The sequence below is a fragment of the Peromyscus maniculatus genome, chromosome 11, assembly GCF_049852395.1.
Source record: "Peromyscus maniculatus bairdii isolate BWxNUB_F1_BW_parent chromosome 11, HU_Pman_BW_mat_3.1, whole genome shotgun sequence".
Lineage (NCBI taxonomy): Eukaryota > Metazoa > Chordata > Mammalia > Rodentia > Cricetidae > Peromyscus > Peromyscus maniculatus.
The window spans coordinates 62,291,231-62,316,757 of record NC_134862.1 but is presented as its reverse complement, the minus strand read 5'-3'; the positions used below and the strand labels follow the sequence as shown (position 1 = coordinate 62,316,757).

At 45.9% G+C, this 25,527-nt stretch overlaps 1 protein-coding gene and 1 long non-coding RNA gene across 2 annotated transcripts in view; one reads left to right on the top strand and one right to left on the bottom strand.

Annotated features, from left to right (window-relative positions):
* The window catches only part of Lamc1 (laminin subunit gamma 1), a 123,017-nt gene that overhangs the window by 51,857 nt on the left and 45,633 nt on the right, over positions 1-25,527 (top strand). The window contains exon 2 of the mRNA XM_006979923.4: positions 23,770-24,074. Coding sequence (XP_006979985.1) covers positions 23,770-24,074 — 305 coding nt within the window. The remainder of the gene's footprint in view (positions 1-23,769; positions 24,075-25,527) is intronic.
* LOC143267806 (uncharacterized) lies at positions 7,748-10,966 on the bottom strand. Its single transcript, XR_013043333.1, has 3 exons — positions 10,844-10,966; positions 10,204-10,501; positions 7,748-9,605 (listed from the first exon to the last, which is right to left on the bottom strand). It is a non-coding gene; the product is annotated as an uncharacterized LOC143267806 (long non-coding RNA).

Genomic DNA, 25,527 nt, shown 5'->3' with positions numbered 1-25,527 from the left:
CAGTTTGGTTGACTTTAGTTAGTTAGTACACTGAGTTCTCTAGAATCTAATCAGCTCCTAGTAGACTGATAACAAGTAAATCTCTAAATTTGAAAAGCTGTGCATCAGGTGATTTCCCTTAAAATAACTAACCAGCACTATTGGTCTTTACTGTAGATCCCATGGAATTCTATGAATAGAGAAATGTTATTTCTGTACTCAGATCTTCATGGCAGGATATCTCACTGAGTAATGTAGTCCCCTGAAAATGTGGACATTGAAAGTTTTCTTTTTTAAAAATTGTACTTGCTATTTTTCCCACCACTGATATTTAAGACACCAAGGTCCGTCTTGTTGCCTCTGTCCATCATCACTGTTGACCCATTTCTAGGGATCTGAACAATCATGATGTATACACACGTGCAAAGTGGAGGGATGGATGGGTGTTTGTCTTACCTGCAGCTCCTTGAAGGGGTGAGGCAAGATGGAAAGGGGTGGGTGGGTTAGGATGAAGTGGTTTACCTCGAGTTTATAAGACAGCTTGACGTCTGTCTTACCTCCGCTACCTGGCCCTGGCTCTCCCTTTCTCTGTCCCTTCTCTACTCCTGTGACTTCAGCTTCGGTGGGGGTGTTGGGGGGGCGGGGCAGGACCCACCAGACTCATCAGTTAGTGGTTTAGTCGAATCTCCTGAGACCAGGAGTTTTACCTTTTCCAAGATTTGATAGCTAGTTAGAGCAGAGCCATTATAGTTGTTGGTAATGGCTTGGCTTTTTTTTTTTTTTTTTTTTGTTTTTGTTTTTGAGTTTTGAAGCAGGAGATTGAACCTAGGGCTTGTGCGTGCTAAACCTTTGCTCTGTGGCTGGCCTGCACCTTCATCCCTGTGGTGGTCCTTTCTGGATTGTTTTAAACAGGGGAACGTCTGTTGAAGACTCTATGTACTACTTTGGTTTTGGGTCAAGTTTTGATACAGTTGTTTTCTTTTGTATTGTTTCAGTGTAGACAGAGTTTTAGTGTGTAGCCCTGGCTGGCCTGGAACTTGCTAAGTAGATCAGGCTGGCCTCTCAACTTGGCAGAGAGCTACTTTCTTCTGCCTTCCAGAATTGTGGAATTAAAGACATGTGCCACCATGCCCAGCTCAACACAATTTTACCTTTGCTTAAAAGCTGGCCTTAGGACATTTGGCAGGAATAATGCTCTTAGATTTTAATTTTTTTTAAAAAAAATTTCTAATTAAAATAGATTTACATCACTTTTCTCCTTCCCCTTCCTCCCTCCAGCCCCTCCCAGATACGTTTCCTCCAACTTCTCCCGTACCTCCCACCCCAAAAGATAGCTTCTTTTTTATTTTTAGTGTTACATGCACACACACACACACACACACACACACACACACACACACACACACGCATGTATATGTATGCCCAGGCATATACATTCAGCTTGCTGCTCCACTTGTGTTAGTGATGTGTATATGGTTTCAGGGCTGACCTCTCTGTGTAGGACAAGTAATAACAGGGCCCATCCTTGGGGGAGGCTAATGTCCCTCCCTCAGAGGTTGTAGTTGCCCGTGGCTCTTTGTCTAAGGGTGGGGCCTATGAGATGTCCCCCTTCCACATTAGCATGTCTGTTGATATTACGGCAGTGCCTGTCTTGTTTATGCAGCCATTTCTAGGAGACTGTTTCATAGACGACTTCCTGGTATTCCCACTCTTCCCATTTTCCAGACCATCTTCCACAGTGTTCCTTGAGCCATCAATGCGGGAACTGTGATGTGAATGTATCCGCTGGGACTGGGCCTCCCACGGCCCATTTGATCTCTGCATTGTGTTCAGTTGTGGTTTTCTGTGATGGTGTCCTTTTGCTGTAAAGAGAAGCTTCTTAGATGAAGATTTTAGTATTTTAATGCAGATTGTCTTCAAGTGAGGCTGTAATAGAACTCAGTTTTCTAAATCTTTTAAATGTAACTTAGTAATACTCTTTTAAAAAATAATTAGTAGGCTGTAGCTAGAGTTTTCCTGCCTGGCCCACAGTCAGGACAAATCTGTCACCCGCCAGTCCCACAGCCGCTCAGACCCAACCAAGTAAACACAGAGACTTATATTGCTTACAAACTGTATGGCCATGGCAGGCTTCTTGCTAACTGTTCTTATATCTTAAATTAATCCATTTCTATAAATCTTTACCTTGCCATGTGGCTCGTGGCTTACCAGCATCTTCACATGCTGCTTGTCATGGCGGTGGCTGGCAGTGTCTCCTTCCTCCGCCTTCCACTTCCCAGAATTCTCCTCTCTCCTTGTCCCGCCTATACTTCCTGCATGGCCACTGGCCAATCAGTGTTTTATTTACACAGAACGATATCCATAGCAGTAGGCTTTAGAGCAGTTTTCCTTCACAGTCCAACTTGAATTGGAAGTAGACACACCCCACCCGAGAGGTGTGCTTGTTACAAATTGCAGCAAAGAAAAACCAATGCCTCTCCAGCCCCCAAATCCGTGGTGGGGCACAAAGTCTGGATGGAGACAAGCTGGCACCAATCTGCCACTGTCATCCACAGTGGTTTTCAGTTCCCCGACGGTCTCTGCCTGAGCTCTTACCCTGTCTGATCTCAGTTCCCCGACGGTCTCTGCCCGAGCTTTTACCCTCTGTTCTCAGTTCCCCGACGGTCTCTGCCCGAGCTTTTGCCCTCTGTTCTCAGTTCCCCGACGGTCTCTGCCCGAGCTTTTACCCTCTGTTCTCAGTTCCCCGATGGTCTCTGCCCGAGCTCTTACCCGCTGTGGTTTTACACCTTCCAGTGTCATGGGTGCAGTCATGCAATACCTACTCACTTTCTCTTTTTCTTTCTTTTTTTGTTTTTCGAGACAGGGTTTCTCTGTGTAGCTTTGCGCCTTTCTTGGAACTCACTTGGTAGCCCAGGCTGGCCTCGAACTCATAGAGATCCGCCTGGCTCTGCCTCCTGAGTGCTGGGAATAAAGACGTGCGCCACCACCGCCCGGCCTACCTACTCACTTTCTAGTTGCCCTCTGTTACTTAGTAATCATCATTTTGTTTTTGTTTTTAGTCATGGCATAGGATGGTGTGTATGGAATGGTATTAGTTTATGCATTCCTTCACTGACTGACAAGTTGGTTGGCTCTAAGTTTCGGCAGTTGTGAATTGCTCATGACAGCTACACGCAGGCTCTTTTAGACATAGTTTTCCAGTCGTTGGCCTATATCATGCAGGCATGTCATTTTTTTTATGAGGAACCACCCAAGTGGGAACTGTTAGTGTTCCCTCCAGTAGTGAGAGTGGCCGTGCCCTCCTGTTCTAGACAAATTAGTATATTGATTGCATTTTTGATTGACTTTTTTTCTGGAGGTCTCATGGCAAGAGATCATGACTTTGGAGGGTCAATGTAAAGCAGATGACTGGTGTGTGACGATTGTGTGTACCCATGTATGTGCACAGGGTGTGGGAGGGCACGTGATGAAGGGGATTGAAGGGTGAGATGCCCTGACATTTATTCTTCCGTTCCTGGAGCCTCTTCAGAAACTGCTCCCTGCAGCACATGCTTTTCACTGGCTTAGTGTGATCTGCCTTGAGTGATCGGCCTTGAAACATGCCTTTGCTTTCCAGAGCAGGACTAAAGTGAGAAACAGAGGCATTGTAGACAAGGCGTCCTTCCTCTGAGTGACTTGTCATTGTGGTCTGGACAAACTGCTGCCTGACCTGCCACACGTGTGCTGTGCCTTCTGAGACTGGACATTTGCTTGGTTAGAGATTGGCAGTTCTTTGGGAATCTCACTTCGGCTACCTAATCTTGTTCTTGCAGGTATAGCGTGAAATTTACTGTATATATATATATATATATATATCCCCAATATTAGGCTGTTTCTTACTATTTATTTCACTTTAGGAGTTTTTAAATAAAGATTTTGGCTAACTTGGATAGATAAAATTTTAGTGATAGGGATGAAATAATTATGTATTTAAATATCTAAAATATTTATTAGTTTTGTATGATTGAAATCACATATGAAAATTAGAATTTTCTGCACTCAGGTTTTATGGCAACTTACGTGTATTTCAGTTCTTTATATATCTTGATACTCATGACTGTTGGTCACTTTGTAATTAATATAGTTACCCAGATTGTATTACACAATTTCCATGAATATACTGTGACATGGTACCTCTTAAATATTTGTGTTAAAATTTCTATTACTAAAAATGCTGCACATGATGCACAGATGATTTGTAAAACAGAGCAGAGATTTGTGTTGTTTTGAGACAGGGTCTTACTATGTAGACTTGGCCAGCCTGGAACTTGCTATGTAGACCAGGCTGGCTTGAACTCTGCCTCTTGAGCGCTGGGATCAAAGTGTGTGTCAGCACACCTGGCCCTGGAAAAATGTTTAATTTTTACCCTGTATCTTTATTGCGTTTGTATGTCTTTTGCTTTGTGGTTCTGCCATTGTTTCCCGTTTCCCCTCCTCATGTGTCTTCCATTCTGTATAGTCCTGGTTTGTTGGTTTTTTTTCTTTTTAGCTTCTCACTGAACATTTGAGAACTAGGGAGTGTTGAACTCTAGACACATTCTTAGAAGGGCTGAGGACAGCACTGATCTAAGTGGGCAAGGAAAGCGTGGCATGCCTGTGTTTATCAACAGATGATTGGTAGGCCTGTCTTCTGCTAAGTAACACCGTGTGTATTGTCCGGTAAGTTTGATTCTCTTTCTGTGGACAGCGGGCAGGGAGGAAGGCAGCTCTTGAGAAGGCTGCCTCCTTGACTTCGCAGGATGGAATCCCTGTGCAGTAATGCGCTGCACAGCCGTGCAGCCATTCTAATCCTCCTACATGCGTAAGTCAATAGGGTCTTTGTTCCACGCTGTGGAAGAATGCCTGAGCCAAGAAGTGGGAGTCGAGTTTAGCCCCACTGTTCTGTAGATGGGCGAGTTTTCGAAATGATTCAGACATTTACTTTTCAAGCAAGAGACACATTCTTTTGTGTTTCTGAAGGACTTACACTTTTTTTTTCTTTTTTTGGTGTGTGTGTGTGTGTGTGTGTGTGTGTGTGTGTGTGTGTGTGTGTGTGTGTGTGTGTAGAGGCCAGAGTGTCCACTTTGGTTATCTGTTCCTCTACCTGGTTGCTTTATTTTTCGTTTATGTGTCTGGTGTATGCATGTGAGCAGGCACATGTGGAGGACAGAGGTGATACAGGGATGTCTTCCTCAGTCACTTATCCTCTTTATATTTTGAGACAAGGACTCTCACCAAACCTGTTGCTCACTGTTTCTGCTAGTCCAGATGGCCAGCAAGCCCTTGGGGTCCGCCTGACTCTACCTCCCAGTGCTGGGGTTACATACAGGAGCTGTATAATTTATCTGTGGGCTCTAGGGATCTGAGCTCAGGTCTCAAGCTTGCACAGCACGCACTTTACCCACCGAGCCGGCTCTCCACTTTAATGTTTGAGACAAGGTCTCCCTCCCTTCTCCTGGGACCTGAAGCTCGCTGATTGCCAGCCTGCCCCAGCAACGCGGCTGTCTCCACCTCCCAGCGCTGGGATCGCAAGCGCTCACCACCATGGCACTCATGCAGGCGCTGGAGACCTAACTTGGATTTCACACTGACCTGCCTTCCCAGCCCCCAGGAAGAACTCATTCTAAAACATAACGTGTCACTTGTCCCTCATGGCCACGGGTAGGTGTTTATTTGGAGGCTGGGGTCATCCTTTTTGTGGGCATGGAAACCCAAGAATTATCTTTCCCATATCCAAAGACTTAGAAGCTTCTGTTTGAAGATATGTTTAGTTAGTGTGAAGGTTTTAACCTTTAAAGTAGAATTTCTGTTGTCTTTTGCAAATTGCTCAATAAAAGATTACCTGCAGCTGGGCTCACAGAGCTTGGCTGAGCAGAAGATATAGGTGAAAGCATTGTAGAAGTTTAGTTCAGTCTACAGAAGTGTAATTCATTTAAACATCTTAAATAGCAGTCCTCCCTGATATTATATGTTGTAGATATATAATTTTTTTTTTTTTTTGAGAGGGCCCCCCTGAAGCTGGAACTCACTAATTTGTCTAGACTGGCTAGCCAGGAAGCCCCGCGGACCTTCCTGTCCCCTCCTCCCCGTCACCGGGACTGTCAGCGTGCAGCAGCATGCTTGGCTTTTTGCAGGATCACTGGGGCGTGAGCTTGGGCTTCAGGGCTTGTGTGGCAAGCGCTGTACTCTATGACTGAGCTGCCTCCCCGCCCCAAGCCTTTTGGACTCCGCGTCTTCGTTAAAATTCATCTTTATGAGCTTTCTTTTCTTTTTTCCTGTACTGGGTATCAAACGCAAGTCCTTCCACACGCTAGTGAGCTGCATCCCCAGTCATCGCAGACTATTTTATAGATCAGAAAGTCTGAGACAGATGACGGACGCCTGCCTGCTGCCGCGGTGGCACTCCAGATCAGAAAGTCAGTGGACTTGAGGTTGCTCCTTACCCTCTTTTTTCTTTTTTCTTTTTTTTTTGTGTGTTTTATTTACTTGTGATTTTTCTCACTAGGTAAAATTTCTTTAGTGTAGAGACTCAGTTTTATTCCATCTTGGTGTCTTTATCTTTAGTATCCAAACAATTGCCCGGTACATGTTAAGTTTCAGAATATGTTTGTAAAATGAACACATCACTGAATGAACCAGGCAACAGACCATATTCATCTAAGTTCACTGTTTTCTTCTTATTAAAAAACAAAACAGAGCCGGGCGGTGGTGGCGCACGCCTTTAATCCCAGCACTCGGGAGGCAGAGCCAGGCGGATCTCTGTGAGTTCAAGGCCAGCCTGGGCTACCAAGTGAGTTCCAGGAAAGGCGCAAAGCTACACAGAGAAACCCTGTCTCGAAAAACCAAAAAAAAAAAAAAAAAAAAAAAAAAACAAAAAAAAAAAAAAACAAAACAAAACAGAAACGTCACTCAATCAAGGAAAGGCAGGGCCAAGACAGAAGCATTGATCTCCAAACTCACACCCGTGTCCTTCAGTGTGCGCATGTCATGGCTTCCAAAGCTGCAAAGGGTAAATGCACGTCAGATTTTTTAAAAATCTCAGGAAAAAAGTACCAAGACACTTGGAGAACTGGCTGTTCAGTAAACATCGTCCGGTCTTGTCTGTAGTTGAAGTCCAACCCCAAGTACTGGGTGACAGTCCTCCCTAACAGTGAAGAACTAACCCCAAGTACTGGGTGACAGTCCTCCCTGACCGTGAAGAATGGACCCCAAGCACTGGGTGACAGTCCTCCCTGACTGTGAAGAATGGACCCCAAGCACTGGGTGACAGTCCTCCCTGACCGTGAAGAACTGACCCCAAGCACTGGGTGACAGTCCTCCCTGACAGTGAACAACTGACCCCAAGTACTGGGTGACAGTCCTCCCTGACAGTGAACAACTGACCCCAAGCACTGGGTGACAGTCCTCCCTGACCGTGAACAACTGACCCCAAGCACTGGGTGACAGTCCTTCCTGACAGTGAACAACTGACCCCAAGTACTGGGTGACAGTCCTCCCTGACAGTGAAGAACTCCATGCCGCTACCCTGAAGGTATGCCACATGTTCATCACTAAGGAGATCTGGACCCAGAGTCACTAACAAGAATGTGAAAGATTGATGTGTGCAGGGTTAGAATACAGGGCCTCCAGAGGGTTCCGTGCTCATTAATGGACTCTTTGACATTTAGCTTTGGGGAAAAGAATATTTTCTTTGATATTATTAAAAAATGTCATATACAAAGGTTTTAGTTTAGGTTTTTTTATTGTTGTCTTTTCTTTTAATCCCTTTAAAAGGAGTTTTGAAAAGATGTCACCAAGCTTTATGTTCCTATACAGATAACATTTCATTGTAGAGTTCTAACCCGTCCAGTGTGGTAGATGAGTCAACTTACCAAGAGCACCTGGTTTGTGCCAAAGACAGTGCCCTGGGGATTGCCAAATGACATTTTCAAATCATGGGTTTCAATTCATTAATGTCACAAAATCAATTTAGTGATCTGCAGGCCAGCATTTTCTAACAATGAAATGGAAAATAGAATAGAAGATGGCATCACAAGACAGCATTTTTTTTTTAAATTAAGCTTGAGTTTAGCTGTATGTGTTTGTTCAGGTTGCAATATGAAAGTCTCGTATTGCATCATCAGAGATGACTTAGAGGTGACAGCAAGACTGTAGTAGGTGTCAGTACACACTGCAGAGTTGGAGGATATGGTTTGAGGACAGACAACTAAGCAGGAGTCATCAGACTTTGGGATGCTTTGCAGTAAGTTGCCTGGAGAGTTGGTGTTAGATGGAGGAACCTTCACGATTCTGCAGCTGAGGAGTGATGTGGGTGCTCTGGAATACTTTCCATCTCCTCCCCATCTCATCCAGCCATGGCGCTCCTAAGAGAGTTCTTCTAGGTGGTTTTTGGATACCAAGTCTCTGGCATCAGATCAAAGCGAGCTGGAAAGGACTTTGGCAGTTCTCCAGGATGTAAATAGAAAGGTAGAACAGGTCCCATTGTGGGTGCGTGTGAATCAGCCCGTGCGGGAGAGCCAAGGTGCTGTCTGTTTGAAATATGTCAGAGGATGGATTTGAAGAGCATTTCTTGTTATCGTGCTGAATGTTTGCTCCCACTGTAGAGGGAAAGCAGATAAAAGGGCTCATTTTTTAGGTCCTGGCAACTACCTGAAATATGCTGTGTGGGTGATCTGTCAAGTGGTCTCTTTTCCCTCAGCATAGCCTCACTGAATCTGGTATATACCTAATTTGTAAATTTGAGGATTTATTAGGGAACATTTCTCATATGTGGAAAGGGACATTTAATATTTAACTGCCTAAACCCAACTGGTCATTTTGATGAACTTCTACTTAGAAGTCTTGAGTCTTTGTTGTAGCAGATTCCCATGGGTTGTAAATTGAGGCTGTCCTAGGAATTTCTGCTTTTACTCCAAATCACCGGAAAAACCAAATGTGCTTGTGTCTAGGAGCACAAGGCTCCTTAGCTCTGGTCTAGGGTGGTTGCATACAGCTTTGATATGTGCTAGAAGGGCATCATTGAACCACAGATGGGATAGCAAGTCTAAGCGCAGTCTGTGAGGGATGGGGGACTTCAAGGGTGTGTGGAGAGTCACGCCTCTGCAGGGGTGAATGAAAAGTGAAGGGTGTATTCGTTCTGCTTATGAAGGCATCTGATGACAATCTGTCCTTGTAGAGGGGATGCCAGCTGGCCGGGTATTTTCATGATGTAAATTGTCCATCCGCTCAGAAGAGCCGAAGGACAAGGAGGCCTTGTGTGAAAGACTGGATTCCTCCCCAAAAGACAAGGGCGGGAGGTTCTCCCAGAGATAGATCTGAATGAGATCCGCTCGCATTTTCCATTTTATTTGCAGATTCCGACATGTCATCTTTCCCGCTCTCCCGCCTGTGATTCCTGTTGACGTCCTTCATCAGTTTCTCCTTGCACTGCTGCTGCTCGGGGCTGGGAAGGGCCGCACTGGAAAAACGGCGCCTCTTTTTCCAGAGGCATTGTTTTCCTTGCCTTTCTGCTGGACTGCTTCATTTTCATGAGCTGTATCAGTAAAAGATATCATTCACATTTGAGTTTTGAAATATAAGCTCTGTTTACTGCTCTTGTGCACGTTCATCTGCAAGAAATAAAGTGGTTTTTCCTTCTGTGAGATAGTAAGTACTTCTAGGTACCAAATTTAAATTGTCAGTAACCTTAGAAAATTCTAAATAAACTTCCACTTCTGGTATTTCTGGTGAAAATCAAGAAAAATTGAGATGTATCGCATCAGATTTTAAAACGGTGTGCCCCATAAGGAGAGTAGTTGAAGTTTTAGGATAAACCCTCTTTGTTTGTTTGTTTGCTTGTTTTTAAGTTCACAGATTAAAAAACTATTTATTTTTAATTTTTTTCACATAATATATTTTGATCATATTTTTTTTGCATTTTTCCTGGATCCCCTACTCACCTAACTTCTTGTTCTTTCTCTTAAAACCAAAGCCAAAATGCACATGCACACACGCATGCTCGCACAAGCACACACGCATGCGCACGCTTGAAATCTGTTTTGTATTGTCCAACAAGTAGTTCTGAGTTTGAGGCTTGCCCTGGAGTGTGGTTGATAGACCCAGCATCACTCTTGAAGAACACTGATTTTTTCCTCTCCCAGCAGCTGTCAATTGCAAACAACTCCTTGGTTAGGGCTGGGGACGGGGACTTAGTTTTCACTTCCCCACCTCAGTGCTGGGATCTTGTCTGGTTTGAACCTGTGCAGTTTTGTCTCTCCTGTCACACAGTCTCTCTGAGTTCATGTGTACATCGGTCCTGTTGTGTCTGGAAAATGTTTCCTTGGAGTCATCCACCGCCTCGGGCTCTGCGCAGTCTCTCTGCCTCTTTCCCATGGAGCCTGAACCTTGATTCAGGGCTGGGTGCTCCGGAGCCCCTCGCTCTCTGCTCGTTCTTGTGGGGCTCGGTGTTAGTTTCCATCTACTGCAGTAAGGAGCTTCTCCGATGAGGACTGAGCAATGCACTGATCTATAAGTATAGTAACAGACCATTAGGAGTCATTTTATTGCCACATTCATTTAGCAGAATAGTAGTGGTAGGTTTTCCCCTAGGGCCCATGACATCTTTGTTTTTATATTCTTGGATTTCTTAAATCATCCGTCAGTCACATAGTAGATATTTTAGGCTTTGTTGGCCATACAGTGTTTCCCATATATCTCTGCTCTGGTAGCCACTTAGTAGCCGGGGATGGTGTGTATGTGTGTAGGCATGGCTCTATTCCAGAGAAGCTTTTCTTTACAGAAATAGACAAGCTCCAGATAATCTTCAGGGTATATAGTATATCAGCTCCAACTTAGACTCTAAACTTACCTACAAGGAGCATCCCCATGCTGAGTCTGATAACAGGTAAAAGTCAGTGATGCTTCTCAAATGAGAAGAATATCCTCCCTACAGGTCAGTGTGAGCGCCATGAAATAACTGAAAATCAGTTGCAGGTCTGGACTCTAGAATATTATACATCTTCGATCTCCTGTTCTCTCCCCCACCCCCAATCATCCTTCCCCTCCCTGCTCCCTTTCTCTTAACTCCTCTACTCCTTCCTCCTGGGTTATCTGCACGAGCATCATGCACTTTGCTCTTAAACCTCCCAGATATATTTCTTTCTTTTTTTAAAATAAACAACTGAAATTGCTTCTTTGAAAAGTCAATATTTCCACACTGGTCTAAAGGAGCAGAATGTAGCAAACACCCTGCCTGAAAATGCCAACACTACCCAGCAGAGACTGGGATTAAACAAGTCTAGGCTTTTAGACACAGGAAAACACTGTTTTCTTACCTGTTGGAGTGTACTGAAACAGAAGTTAACTCTTTACTTCTGTGTCTGTCCCGTCCTGTTGAGAATTGCTGATGTTCTTATATGGGTGTTACGTATTAGCAATTTGGGGGCTTGGGGTGGGGAGAGGAGCTTGAGGGGATGAGAAATTTAACCAATGTTTGTATGTAAAGGGTACCATCATGACATTTTAGTATTTCGTTTTCTAAACATCAAATGTGTATTCTTATTGGCCTTGAGGAAATGGACTTGGGAATAAGATGTGATGGAGGTTGTCTTCAGCTGGTCTCTTCAGCCCAAGCTGCAGATACTGAGTAACCAGCCCCGGTTGCCCTTACCATTGTATTTGCCTGTAGTTGGGTACTTGCTGGACACTTTGCCTTGAAATCCATGGCCGGTGAAAGTCAAGGGTTTGCCTCATTCATTCTACAGTGTAGCGCCGCATTCAGATCCCTTTTCTGTCTAACCCATTTAAAGTGTGAGAACCCAGATGGAAGTGCTTAGTGGATATGTTAGACTTGTTTCTGAGGCAATGATAAAATGCCCCACAGGCGGGGAGAGGGTTTATTTAAGCTCACAGTTCCAGGTTGTAGTTCTTCGTAGACAGTGAGACAAATGGCAAGTTTTGAAGCGACTAGTTCTGTCTGCAGTCAAGAGCAGACAGAGAATGATGGGTGAATTCATGCTTGCACATGCTCAGTTCGGTCTCTCCTTTTTATTCAGCGTAGGACGTAGCTCATGAACCGGTGCTGCCCACATTCAGGATGGGCCCCAGCCCATCAATTAACTAGGTTAGGAAAATCCCTCATAGGCACACTCTCCGCCAGCTCAACACAGGTAGTTCCTCACACACTTCCTCCAAAGGTGATTCTAGAGCACAAGAAGGAAGGAAGTGGTTCTCAAACATAATTGCTTATAAAAGTCATGGATGGTGTGTTAAAAAAAAAAAAAAAAGTACAGATTTTGGAAGTAAGATGAAGTTTCTAGAAATGATACTTAAAAATTTGCCTTTTTTTAGAAGTTTTCTGGGTGATATTGCCAGTTTGGTGCCTTACTCAGGGCCAGGATATGGAAAGTACTGTAGCCAGAAAGTACAGACACAGGCTGAATGGAATGGAAAGGCCTCTCCGGAGGGAGTGCTTGGAAGTTTTGATCTGCTTGGCTCAGTATTAAGAGCACCTTCTGCTCTTGCGGGGGACCCGGATTTTCTCAGTACCTACATGGTGGCTCACAACTATCTTCTGATGCCTGAGGGCCTCTACATACACATGGTGTACATACATACACATAAAACTAAAGAATTTTTTGAAGTCACTTACAGTGACCCTGAAATGTCTATTAGTCCTTTCTCCCTTGGGAATCTTTGCTGTCCCCCTGGGGTTCACTCTGGGGCCAGGGTGAGTCTGTTGGGCTCGCTCTAGGACATCTGCCGCAGGAGAACTTCCTGTCCCTTGAAACAGCAGCCACATTGAGTCATTCCGTCAGCACAGGACATGCTGTCTTCTGGTCTTGTTACAGGCAGTTTCTGGATAAGGAGGCGACTCAGGTAAAGGTGCTTGCTGTTTGGAACACACGTAGTGGAAGGTGAGAACCAACAGCTGTCTTGACAGCAGACCGATAGACACACACACACACACACACACACACACACACACACACACACACACGTTAGCACAATTAACACAAATGTTAATTTTTTAAAAGGAAGTTTGTTCTTAGTTCTTTCTTTTCCTATTCAGCAAATTGCTTGGAAATTGCCTTATGCTGGCTTCGATCCCTACCCCATCCCTCCCAGCTCCACCCAACCCAGCCCAACATTCCTGGTTGTTTTTAACTAGAGGCTTCCAGGTTGTGAAATCCAGTGGCCAGTGCTCAGTCTCCATCTTTCTGATCTTCCAGAAATATTTGACTCCAGGTGATTTCTCTTAGTGAAAAACATACCAATTGGTTATCCAAATGGTCAGCCCTGAAACCATTTACAGGATGTATTTATGAGTTTATATGTATATAAGAACATGCACACACACACACACACACACACACACACACACACACACACACGCACGCACATGCACACGCACACGCATGCATGCACAATGTAACAACAATTAATGAAAAAGGGGCCATAAATTTGGAAGGGAACAAGGGAGGGTTTGGAGAGAGGAAAAGGAAGAGGGAAATGATGTAATTATATTATAATCTCAAAAAAGTCTCCTTTTCTTTAGCTGCTATTTCTCCTGAGTCTTCTTTGCTGGGTCTTTATTTCCCCTATATCTGAATGTTGTGATGTCCCAAGTCCCAGTGTTTATCTGTCCCCATATTTATATCTATTTACAGACATTTTTGTCTGACTCCATGGCTCTGAATATTGATTGCTGATGACTTCCAGATTTTTCTCTCCTGCCTATACTTCTCCCTCAACTCCAGACTTGTTCCTTCTTCCTGTGGTAATGGAGTTTGAACCCAGGGCCCCATTCAAGGCAGGAAAGTGCTTTGCCACAGAGCTACAGCCTAGCTCCAGAGTTTTGTGTATTAATTGCTCACTTGACGTTTCCATCAGGTGTTTCGTGGGTACCGCAAACTCATACCCATCCCAAACTCCCAGCTTCCTCAGTCTACCCCTGCAATTGTTCCAGTAAACATCAATTTTGTCTTCCCAGTTCCGTAAGCCAAAGTGTATGCCTCATATCCAGCCAGTCAGTCAGTCAGTCAGTCAGTCAGTCAGTCTCAACCTGCTCACCCCGCAGAGTATGTCTGCAGTCGGTCACTGCGTGTCACCGCCGCCGCCACCATGAACCAAGCTGCTGCCGTCTCCTGCCTGGGTTACTGTCCCCTCCACCACCAGCTTTATTTTTCCATCCCAGCTAGATAGTGTTTTGCTGGTAAAGCAGCCCAAGTAGCAGCCGGGGACTAGTGAGGTGACTCAGTGGTCAGAGGTACTTGCACACGAGCCTGTCAACTTAAGTTTGAGCCCAGACCCCACAGAGTTGTCCTCTGACCTCCACATGTATACTGTAGTGTGCATGTACCTACATTCACACACACAAAATATAAATAAATACAGCTTAATAGTGGCAGAGCATGTACTTTTAGGCACAAAATTCTCCAGTAGATTTTCACCTCGTTTGTAGTAAGAACCAGGTCTTCTCAGTGGCCTCCAAAGTCCTTAGCCTCGTCCTCCAATACTTTCCATCTGACTCATACTGACCTCCTGACCACTCCCTAAAGCTTGCCGGGCAGCCTCAGGGTATTTGCATTTGTCCTGGGAATGCTCCTCATCCAAGTGTTACAGTGTTTCACTTAAGGGCTGTGCTGGCATATCACCATATCTGTGTTAGCAGGTCACTTCTGATAGTGCAATGCTAGATAGCATTCCTCCTTCCATACTTTCATCTGATGTGTGTGTGTGTGTGTGTGTGTGTGTGTGTGTGTGTGTGTGTGTGTGCCTGGATATGTGAGTGCTCAGGTTTGTGCACGTGTGCACTTGTGGAGGCTGGAATTCGCCATCAGATATCATTCCCGAGGAGCGGTACATCTGTTTTTTGAGACAGGGTCCCTCACTGGCATCTGGGACTTGCTGATTGGACTAGGCTGGGGGCTAACAAGTGCCAGGGGTCAGCCTGTCTCTGCCTTCACAGCTTTGGGATTTTGTAAGCACATGCCCCTATGTTTGGCCTTTTATGTGGGTGCTGGAGATCGAACTCAGTTCCTTATACTTCCATGGCAAGCACTGGCCAAGGCATCCCCTCAGTCACCTCATTGTTATTTTTATATGCCATCCCTTGCTCAACCCTGCATCCTTCTAGTTTGTAAACTCCTTGTTTGGCACCACATGTATCTTATTTTCTGCTGTAGCCTCGTTCTTAGAATATTGACTAGCTGGCACATATTAATGTTCAATAAATGTTTGTTGAGTGAATGGAAGAATTTGGATCTATACAATCATCAGGACTAGTGAGGGCTGTTGTCTTTTGACCCAATGGGTAGCTATGGTAAGAAATTAAGGGGCAATCATGAAAACTGCAATAGCCATTTCGTGGTGAGCCATGTATGGTTTTGTAGGAATTTATCCTACAAAAATAAAATAGAAGATGCAAGTAGAACATGATAGTGGGGATGGAAAGGGAGCGTGTTCATTAGGAGCTACAGAAACGAAACAGTAGACAGTATTCTTACAAACAAAAGATCAGAGTAGTCTCAGTAGTTTGTCTGTGAGCTTTGGGGTGATTAATTCACTTAGTAAGTAATTGGTGAAGAAATAAAGCTGCAGTATGTAGCCTTCTGTGGCTTCGGGCGTTGTGGGGAGGGGTAGAGTTGGTCTTGGTCTGTACTACACTGCTATCCTAGGATGTTAGAACGTTTTTACAATCAGACTATTTTCTCGTGATTCTTTTACCAGTACTCACTCTCCTGTGCAGATTAGATAGGACACAGCAGTAAAGACCTTCCCCCAATGCTGGTGTCGCCTTCTTTCCCACGGTTTTACATGTTCAAGTAGTTTGACTTCTGCAGCATATGTATTCCTGTCTTCTTGCTTACTTTCTTTCCGTAATAAATGTAATCATTTGCCTTCTCTGTCTGCCTCCCTCATGTCAGCTGGTTCCCACAGCTAGAACTTGGCTTAGCGGAGTGAGGAGATATTTTTTTTCCCTGAGTGTGGATGAGTGGGAGGGAAGTCTGGCCTCATTCCTTTAGCTTAGCTCAAGGATTTCAGGCATGTTGTGACCCACTAGCCTGAATCAGGGCTGGTATTAAGCCTTGTAAGCATGAGGTTCTGGTTAATAAGCCCTGTTCCCAGTTCTTGGCTTGGACTTTGACGTGGTAATCTTATCTCTTTTGGTGTGAAGATATTACATGAAGTGGCAGAGGTATCCAGATTAGGATACATGTACCTGAGGTTTTCTGACGGGAAATGTCAGCCTCTAATGGTAATTTGAACCTGTTTTAAATGACCTTCCAAGCATGCTTGACATTCTGATATTTAGTTAAGAATTTGTTCCGTCCACGCAATGGCTATCTGACAAACGTGGCCACATTTATTAACCGGGTTGAGTCACATTAGCTTGGCCTTTCAGTTTGCTGAAAAATATGTAGCATTTGGGGAATCTGGTCTTTGGCAGTACAGGTGGAAATATTTTGTTTGTCTAAAGTGTACCAGGTGGTATTTGGGGGATATTAGGGAGAGAGTAGAATTGTGTCCTTTACCAAAACTTAAGTTTGATACTTTATGGAAAGGTCAAATTCCTTGAAATTGTGAGGTTTTTGTCTCCAGAATTATGTCATCTGCTTCAAAGCATGTTCTTCTCTTTAGCTTCATACTGACCATTGTTTTTACAAATAGCTTTTGATAGAGTCTTACTAGCTTTTACAAAGAAATCTAAACCATCTATCTCCCTGTATTTGGGCTTTGCATTTAGAGTGTCTGTGGCACAGTATAGCACAAACGTGAAGGAAGTGTGTGCTGCACACACTTGGAAAATATGACTGTTGAAAGCTTTGCATTTCAGAGGAGGCACTTTCTCAAGTCGAAAGCTCCCTTGTACTCATTATGATGAGTTTAGTTGACAATTACTGTTTGCTGGAAAACGGTAAAAGTGGCCGTCCACGTCTGTAAATTGTGGTCACTTAAGTGTACTTTCTGCAGGTCTGTGCCCTTCCCTGGTGGCGTTTGGCTACCTGACATGGGGCGAGACCATGACCAGTCACTGAAATGTAAGGGAAAGAAGTGAGCTGCCCCTGTTTCGTCCCTCTTCCCTGCCTCTCTTTCGGCATTCTGTTTACAAGATGATGTTCGAGGCCGTGGGAAGTACCCAGTTCTGCACTCAGGCCCTCAGGCCCGAGTTTTCGGTAGGAGGGATGACTCCGCTGAACTCTCGCTGGTCACCTCGGCACATCCTGGATATGCTTAACTGTTAGTGCTGTCCGGTCTGCTCGAAGATCCCAAACCCGGCACTGGCTTGGCTCTGGGCTCTCTGGATTGGGGCGGCTGATTGGTGCAGTCATCTCTAGGGTGGAGCAGTGACAGCTGGTATACAGCTGGACATGCTGTCCTGGGAACTCTGTCTAACCACACTGCAAACGTTTTCAAAGAGTTGCATGCTGTGTCTACTGTTTGTGTTAACTGTTTGGAGAGCCCTAGTTAGTAGCCTAAACATACCGCATTTCTAATTGACTTTGTTCTCCGACTTTATGAGGGTTGTACTCCTAAGTCTGACTTCAGGGAGAGTGCTCATTTTCGGATTGCCGGAGAGTCGGCCTATAAGTACAACCGCGAGCCGGGGCACCTAGTTTGATTCTTTAGAGGGCACTTGTTTTGTTCTGATTCAAGCCATGGAAGGCATTTTGGAATCCTGGAAAGTTCTGTATGGCCATTGTCATTCATCACTAAACTGTAAAGGCGGTTGTTTCACAAGGTCCTCATGGAATTCTTCCGAACCGCACATAACAGAGAGCCATTTATGTTCTCCAGAGTCCGTGTTTGCATCCAATTCTAAGACAGGAAGAGCTTCTCCCTACTCAGAGAGATTAGAAATACTTTACCACGTAGGAGGCCGGAGCAGAATTCCTTGGCTTGGCCCCGCTGGAAGCATGGCTGGGTTCTCATTGTTCAGGCAGCCCCCTCCTCGCCTCTCATTCCTCAGGACTGTAGGATTCAAAGCAGAAAATATTAATTGATTTGGAGGGCTCCATTCTCAACATCTGCACTTGAGTTTTTTTGTTTAAGGAAGGAATGTGGCAGGGTGGGGAGAGGGCCAGTAGAGCACTCAGAGCCGAGAACTTTCTGCAGGGTGTGCGTATGTCCAGGGTTGTCTTCTTGTGCCCGAACAGGAGGTGGGTGATGTGTCCAGAATTGCACTTACAATTTCCTAAACCATTTGATATGACTTCTGTACCATCTAGTTTGGCTTTCTCCCATGACGAAATGAGAGTATGGCAGGGTCGCTGGATTGGAAATCAGAGAACCTGGTCTTATTTTCTATCCACCTACCAATTAATTAGCTCTTCCTTTTCGAGTTTGGAATGATAAGATGGGCCGATAGGAGGCTGGAAGTGTGGTGAGATGGAGGGCAGGCAGGAGGAAGGCGAGGCAGACATGGAGGCGCCCAAGTGTAGCACACTAGTTAGGTTTTCCAGTTCTCCATCATCCACGATTGTCATAGTTTCAGGTAACACATGATGGTACACCCTGGCCCTCCATTCCATTTCTTGATGGTGTCTGCCGTGTGTATGTGTTGCTGGAGCTTGGGCCCAGGGCCTTTGCATGCTAAGCAGGGGTTCCACTGCAGAACTATGCCCAGAACTCTTTGGGGCACGTGGTCTTACCGTGTAGCTCAGGATCTTGATGCCTCGTCCTGAGTTTGGGATTGTAAGGTTGCACACCACACTGGGTAGGTTTCTTTGTGGTCCAAACTGGATTCCAAATTCCTTGAAGCAACTTAAATTTCTTGTCTCTTTGTCCTTCAGGTACATTAGTAAAAAGGGTGCCCCTCGGCAGAGATCTCTGTATAGAGCTGTGACCTTCTACCCTCTTCTCAGTGGCCAATCTTTGCCCAATAAAGCTACTTTTGGGGGTCAGGGGGCTGGTCTTCAAGTGCCTATTAAAGCACCTTAAGTGGGCCATCGAGATAGCCCAGTGTGTAAAAGTACTTGCTCTAGCAGCCTGCTAAGCTGAGTTCAGTACCTGGAACCCAGAGAGAACTGACTCCCAAAATGTGCCCTCTGACCACCACAGGTGGTCTCATGCATTATCATCATTATCATCAATAAGTTTAAAAAATAACAGTTTCTGAGTTTTTCAGGTATTTCCCACTCAGCTTCCCCAACTGGCTTTGCCTCCTACCGTGAATTGCAGGCACCCTTGATTGTCACTACAGAGGGAGAATATTATCAGAACTCTTTCAGTTTTGTCCTTCACAAAGTTGCTTGAATTTCTAAGTCGACAGAGCTAGGAGGCTGGTCAATCCAGCCCCCGGCCCCCAACCCCAGCCAGTCCCCAGCCAGCACCGAATCCTGATTTTTGTTTTGCATCCTGTGTCTTCTGCCTTTCCCCCTGTGGACCCCAGCATGGTGGTGTTACATATGTACTCTTTGTTCCAACTTAAAGGCAAAAAAGGCAAAAAAAAAAAAAAAAAAAAGAAAGAAACTTGCTTCAGTGCCCCGCGCCCCCAGCATCCTCCCCGCCGGCTGCTGCTTCACCACTGTGCTCACCGGCCGACCCCACCCCCTGCTTTAGTCCACTGTTGCCCTCAGTCCCAGGACTGTTATCCCTGCCCCTGCAGCTCCTCTGAATGGACGCTAAACTTTGTGGCTTGCTGCCAGTGGACATTTTTTAGGCATTGTCTTATTTGACACTTGACCTTTAGCACATTGTGTGCATGTATATATCCACATCATGCTTGTGGTGGGTGGGACCTTGTCGGTTAGTGTGCACACATTAAGTGTGCCCACGGTGGATTTCAGGTGTTCTCGATCACTTTTCCACCTTTTGTCTTTTCTTTTAAAAAAGATGATTAGGTCTGTGTCTGTGTCGTTGTATGCCACATCCGTGTGAATGCCTGAGGGAGCCAGGAGAAAGCTCGGATCCCCCGGAGCTGGCAGTTGTAAGCCACCTGATACGGTTCAAGGAACCAAACTCAGGTCCGCTGGGAGAGCAGGAAGTACTCTTAATGGCTGGGCCACCTCTCCAGCCTCTCTCCCTTCTGCTTTGAGACGGGTCCTTCACTGACCCTGGAGCTCACTGACAGACTGGACTGAGTGGCCCAGCACCCCAGGGAGCCTCCTGTTCCCCCTTTCATAGCACTGGGGTTACAGGTGCCCAGAGATACACCCAGCTTTTGATGGGGAGCTGGGGCTGTGACCGCCTCCCCAGCCAATCGCTTAGCAGATTATAGTACCATTGCTGGCCCCTCCTCAGAGCCTGTTTTCCTGGTTCCTGGCCTCCCTGGTCCCTCTGCACTGTGTGTTGTCATCTCTTCTGTCTGTGCTTTAGACCCGGGTACCCCTCAGGATGGTCGTGAAAACTGGCTCTTAATGCAACACACTTGCTCCTTGGTTTCTACCTGCTCCTTAAAGTTTGGTATCTACAGACTAAGAGGTCCTAAGTCTTATTTAAGTCTAACTTAGATGCTTCTGGTCCCTCAGGTCACTCACATCCTGTTCCCTTATAGAGATCTCCTCCCATCTAGGTGACCTGCAGGTACTCCAAATCTAGTGTATCTGAGATGAACTCATCCCCCTCTTATAATCCTGCTTATCTCATGCTGTCTCAGCTTGGGTGGGGGGGAGCGCGCAGCGGTGGCACTGTTTTCCATTTGGTGGGGTTTTATTTTGTTTGTTTTTGTTTTTCCCTGTGACAAAATTTCTCTATATAATAGTCCTGGCTGTTCTGGAACTCACTTTGTAGACCGGGCTGGCCTCGAATTCACAGAGATCCGCCTGCCTCTGCCTCCCGAGTGCTGGGATTAAAGGCGTGTGCCACCACCATCCAGCCCTTTAATGGCTTTCAAGCTAGAAAATGAAGTGTTATTCCTGATCTTGCACTTCGTGGGGTGGGTAGAGAAGGGTCCGAGGAGAGAAGGTCTTTAAGCAGCTCCGACTCACTCTTCTACCGCTGTGCCTCTGTCGATGTCGTCTCCCCTCGCCTCACTTAGTTTATTGTCTCTGTTTCATGTTTGGTCTGCCGTCTTTCCTGGAATATTACCACGTCTTAAGAAGCCGTCCTTGGGCTGGGCGTGGTGGTGGTGGTGGTGGTGGTGGTGGTGGTGGTGGTGGTGGTGGTGGTGGTGGTGCACACCTTTAACCTCGGCACTCTGAGCAGACGCAGGTGGATCTCCGAGTTGGAGGCCAGCGTGGTCTGCATTGTGAGTTACAGGACAGCCAGGGCTATGGTGAGAGGCCCTGTCTCAAAACAAACAAACAAACAAACAAACAAACAAACAAGTTGTCCTCCATTCTTATCCCGTCTAATCTGCACCCTGGCCATAAAGTCAGAGCTGCCCATGCATTCCCGGGGTAAGTCCTTCACTGGGGCTGTTGACCTTGTGTTGAGACTGTCCTCAGCTCCAGCCAGCCTTCGTAGCTGTAGCTACTCCCAGCTCCCGTTCCTCCGGTGATCACCGTCTTTCATACACGCCACTTCACGAGCTAAGCCGCCGTTTGCCTCCTTAACCGCAGCAGTTCTTGGCTTGGGAAGTAGACGCCACTTCCACAGCAAACGCCTGACAAACCCGGGTCAGGTGGCTCTCCTCCGTGCTCCTCAGATGGACGCTCCACCCTTGCTGTAGGACCCCCTCTAGGAGCTGCCCTCCTGTGACGGCAGGGCTTGGACTGTCTGAGCAAGTCACTACAGTGTTCTTCCCTCTCCCTGTGGCCGGAGCTGAGAGGGAGGCTGCTCAGCAGTGAGGCTCAGAGCTCAGCTGGAAGCCAGCAGGCCTCTCAGAGGTTTTGCTGCTATGGCCACACTGTGGCCTCCTGTGCAGACTTCTTTCGGAAGGTATCTGCTATAGGTCAGGCTGCTAAAAGGCAGTGAGATGTCTGTCAGGAAGGTAGGGAGAGAAGGAAAGTCAAGGCGATGTATAATCCACAGATGAGTGAGTAAGCCGTGAGCACCCACGCCACCTACCCCTGTGCAGAATCAACTGTGTGCCTTGCTGGAATGTCTTCGATAGGAAGTTTCTGGAATGCCATGGATACTATACAACAATCTCACCCTCATTCTGAAGTAATGGCTTGCCATTTTTTGACAGCAAAGACAATGGTTCTCTCAGCAGAGCTGAGTGAGCTGTCGAGTGTGATCTGTGTCTGGGGGAAAATGCTGTACCTCACCTGAGGGGAGGTCTGTACTCTTGGTGGGTGTACTGACTCAGTAGCCTCTGGGCCAGTTAGGGCCTTGTATGAATGGGTCCAGACCCTTGGTTCAAGAGTTTTCTTCATAAACTATTTTAATATTGCTTTACACCTCGTAGAACTTTCTCATGGGTCAAGGGTGTGCAAGAGTGGATGGGGCGGGGTTGTTCTCACTTCACAAACGAGAAACCGCTGCAGCAGAAAGCAGACAGCTAGCTACTGAGGAAAGGAGCCAGGCCGAGCGCAGGCCCCACAACGCCAGGCCTGTCTTCTTTTGGCATACTTCAGCTTTGTGTAAGTTCGGTTGTGTTATTAGAATACTGTGTGTGTGTGTGTGTGTGTGTGTGTGTGTGTGTGTGTGTGTGTGTGTCAGGCTGGGGGTGGGGGTGGGGTGCAGTTACTAAGTCTCTTCTATGACTTGGACCAGTTGAGAAAGTCAGTTTTAGTGTAGATAAAGCTGTGTCGGAGGACATGACCTGGACTCACAGTAGAGGTCTCTTCCCCAACATCCGAGAGGGCAGGAGTCCCTGTTCTGCACAGGAGAAGATGAGAGGTTTTTGTTGTTGTTTTTTGTTTTTGTTTTTCTAAGCGGTGATTCACGTGTGGGGAGTACATGCAAGCTCCTTGAGAGCAAAGATTTGTTTCTGTACACACCCTGTGCCAGTGTATCGCACAGGACTGAGTGTGGAGTTGAGTTCAACAGATACTTGGTGACCCGGCTGTGGTCACCGTGTGTCTCTGGTCTATCACAGAAGTAGCAAAGCATAGGTATTGTAAAGGCCAGGCCTAATGAGTGCACGGATGGTGATTGAATGGTTGCATGGTAACCGAGGGCATGCCACCCCAACCGTTGGCTACGCTGTGGCTGTGCAGGGACCCACCTGACCCAGTGACTCTGCTTCTAGAGGGCAGGCAGCCCACTGACCCCTCCTTCTGCCCTTGGCTGCTCAGAGCGACTTCTCATGTGTTCTCCTGTGAACATCTTCGGATATGACCTCTTCAAGATGCCTTTCCCTTTCTCTTTCTAGCTCTTGGTGGAGCTTCTGAATGAGGATTTTCCCTTCTGAATGAGGATTTTCCCTTCTGAATGAGGATTTTTCCCCTTTCCTGTTCATGTCCCAAACACTCTGCTTCCCACTGGGGTAGACAAGAAGTAGTTCTGAGGGCAGTCTCCTGCACCAAGAGAAGGCTGTAATTAATAAAAAGTAAGGTTTTGTTTTTTTAAGTATTGAAAGTACCCAGGAGACCCTTTCAAAGGTCCTCGTGTTTTTTGTTTTTTGTTTTTTTAATATCTTTTGATTAAGCTTTCACTGAAGCCACAGCATTAGGAATAGGTAAACTTTTTATTTAGTTTTATTGTAAAATTCATTAGTCCTGAACTTATATCACAAATTTTCATAGCCAATGTTAAGAGGCCAACTGTATTTTGTCGAATGCTGGGAAATGCAATTTCCAGGTTTAGAGTAGCCCAGCAGACCTGACCACTGTGATTAGTGTACTGAGGTCTTCGTGGTCTAATACTGGACCCACTTCATCCAGCCCCAGACCTGGTTAGGATTAGGGGCATTTCTCATCTTCATCCACACGACTTAAGGACTCTGATGTGTTTGTTCCCTAGGAAAGGCTTTTGACATCACCTACGTGCGCCTCAAGTTCCACACCAGCCGCCCAGAGAGCTTCGCCGTTTATAAGCGCACTCGGGAGGATGGCCCCTGGATTCCTTACCAGTACTACAGCGGCTCCTGTGAGAATACCTACTCAAAGGCCAACCGAGGCTTCATCAGGACCGGAGGGGACGAGCAGCAGGCTTTGTGTACTGACGAGTTCAGTGACATTTCCCCCCTCACCGGGGGCAACGTGGCCTTTTCCACCCTGGAAGGAAGGCCAAGTGCTTACAACTTCGACAACAGTCCCGTGCTGCAGGTAGGCACGCCCAGGGTGGTGTGGGGGCGGCGTCCTCCCCTACTAAGGATGCAAATTATCCATGTGACCCGTCACACGGGTGGCTGGATTCTCTGTGCTCTCCTGTGTGTAATCTCTACATGTAAAAGCCATTTTCTTCCCACTGCCTGAGTGACGTTGGTTCTATATCATCTTTTCCATTTGAAAACATGCCCCAGAGTTTAACCTTTACAAAACAAAACAAGCAAACACACACTTTAATTTGGGGGGCGTTATTTGAGACAAGGTCTGAAGTGGCCCACTTATGCAGTTGAGGATGACCTTGAACTCCTGACCCTCCAGCTTCTAAGTGCTAAGATTAAGGGTGTACACCGCCACACTCAGCTACTTTGGAAATTTTATTAATGATGAACGGTGCTAGCTTTAGTCTCTACTTAAGGAGGGAACTTTTCACTTCTGACTTTTTCAGAAGATACTGGTATAGGACTGGGAATATGACTCAGTTTGTAGACTGTTTAATTTTCAGTACCTCCTAAGCCAGGAGAGGTGGAGGCAGGAAGGTCAGAAATTTAAGATCATCTTCAGCTCTGTTGCAGGTTCAGGGCCAGCTTGGAATACATGAGATACTGTCTTAAAAAGATTTCTTTTTTTTTTTACATTTAAAAATTTTGTGTGTGTGTGTGTGTGTGTGTGTGTGTGTGTACAAGAGCTTCTGTGTGTAGGTCAGAGGAAAAGAACTAGTGGAAGCTGGTTCTCTCCCTCTACCCTGTGGAGCCCAGAGATTGAACTGAGGCCATTTGGTTTGGTGGCAGGTGCCTTTACCTGCTGAGCCCACTTACTGGCCTGCCCCTTCCCAAAGTAAGTAAAGTAAGGTATTTGAAACAATCTCCCTATTTTTCCTGCATCCTATCTTTACTGCTCCTTGATTTGACAAAGGAAAGGGTATATTTTTTAAATTAGCTATGGGGAACAGCTGATGTAAGATATTGAAGTACTTAAGAATGTCTCCCTTCCTTCCCACCCAAGGACATTTTGTCTGTGCTGTTGATTGTTACTATGAGAACTCTTTTTCTTCACCTGAGAAGTTGAGTTCTAGAGACGGTGTATCTGTTAGGGCACCTTGGTACTGTGCTTAAGCATCACGTTAAAAACCTTCCCCTGTCCAACAATAGAGCGAATCAAAGCTTTCTTCCATCAATTCTATGCGCATTCCTTATACACCCTCATATGGAGTCTCTGTGTGTGGCTCAGGTTTAAACTTTGCACATGTTCTGGCTGTGTGATTATGGCAGAGTGGGTATCCCTGTGTCATTCTTAGTATGGTGATACAGACACTGATGTCACACCGATTTAGATGGTGATGTTAGTATCTAAATGGGGCGGTCTATATATATTCAGTGACTGGGGAGAGAAGGAAGGACTTGATGTGACTTTGCAAATGCTGTGCCCATTTCATGACAACTTAGTGGAAACC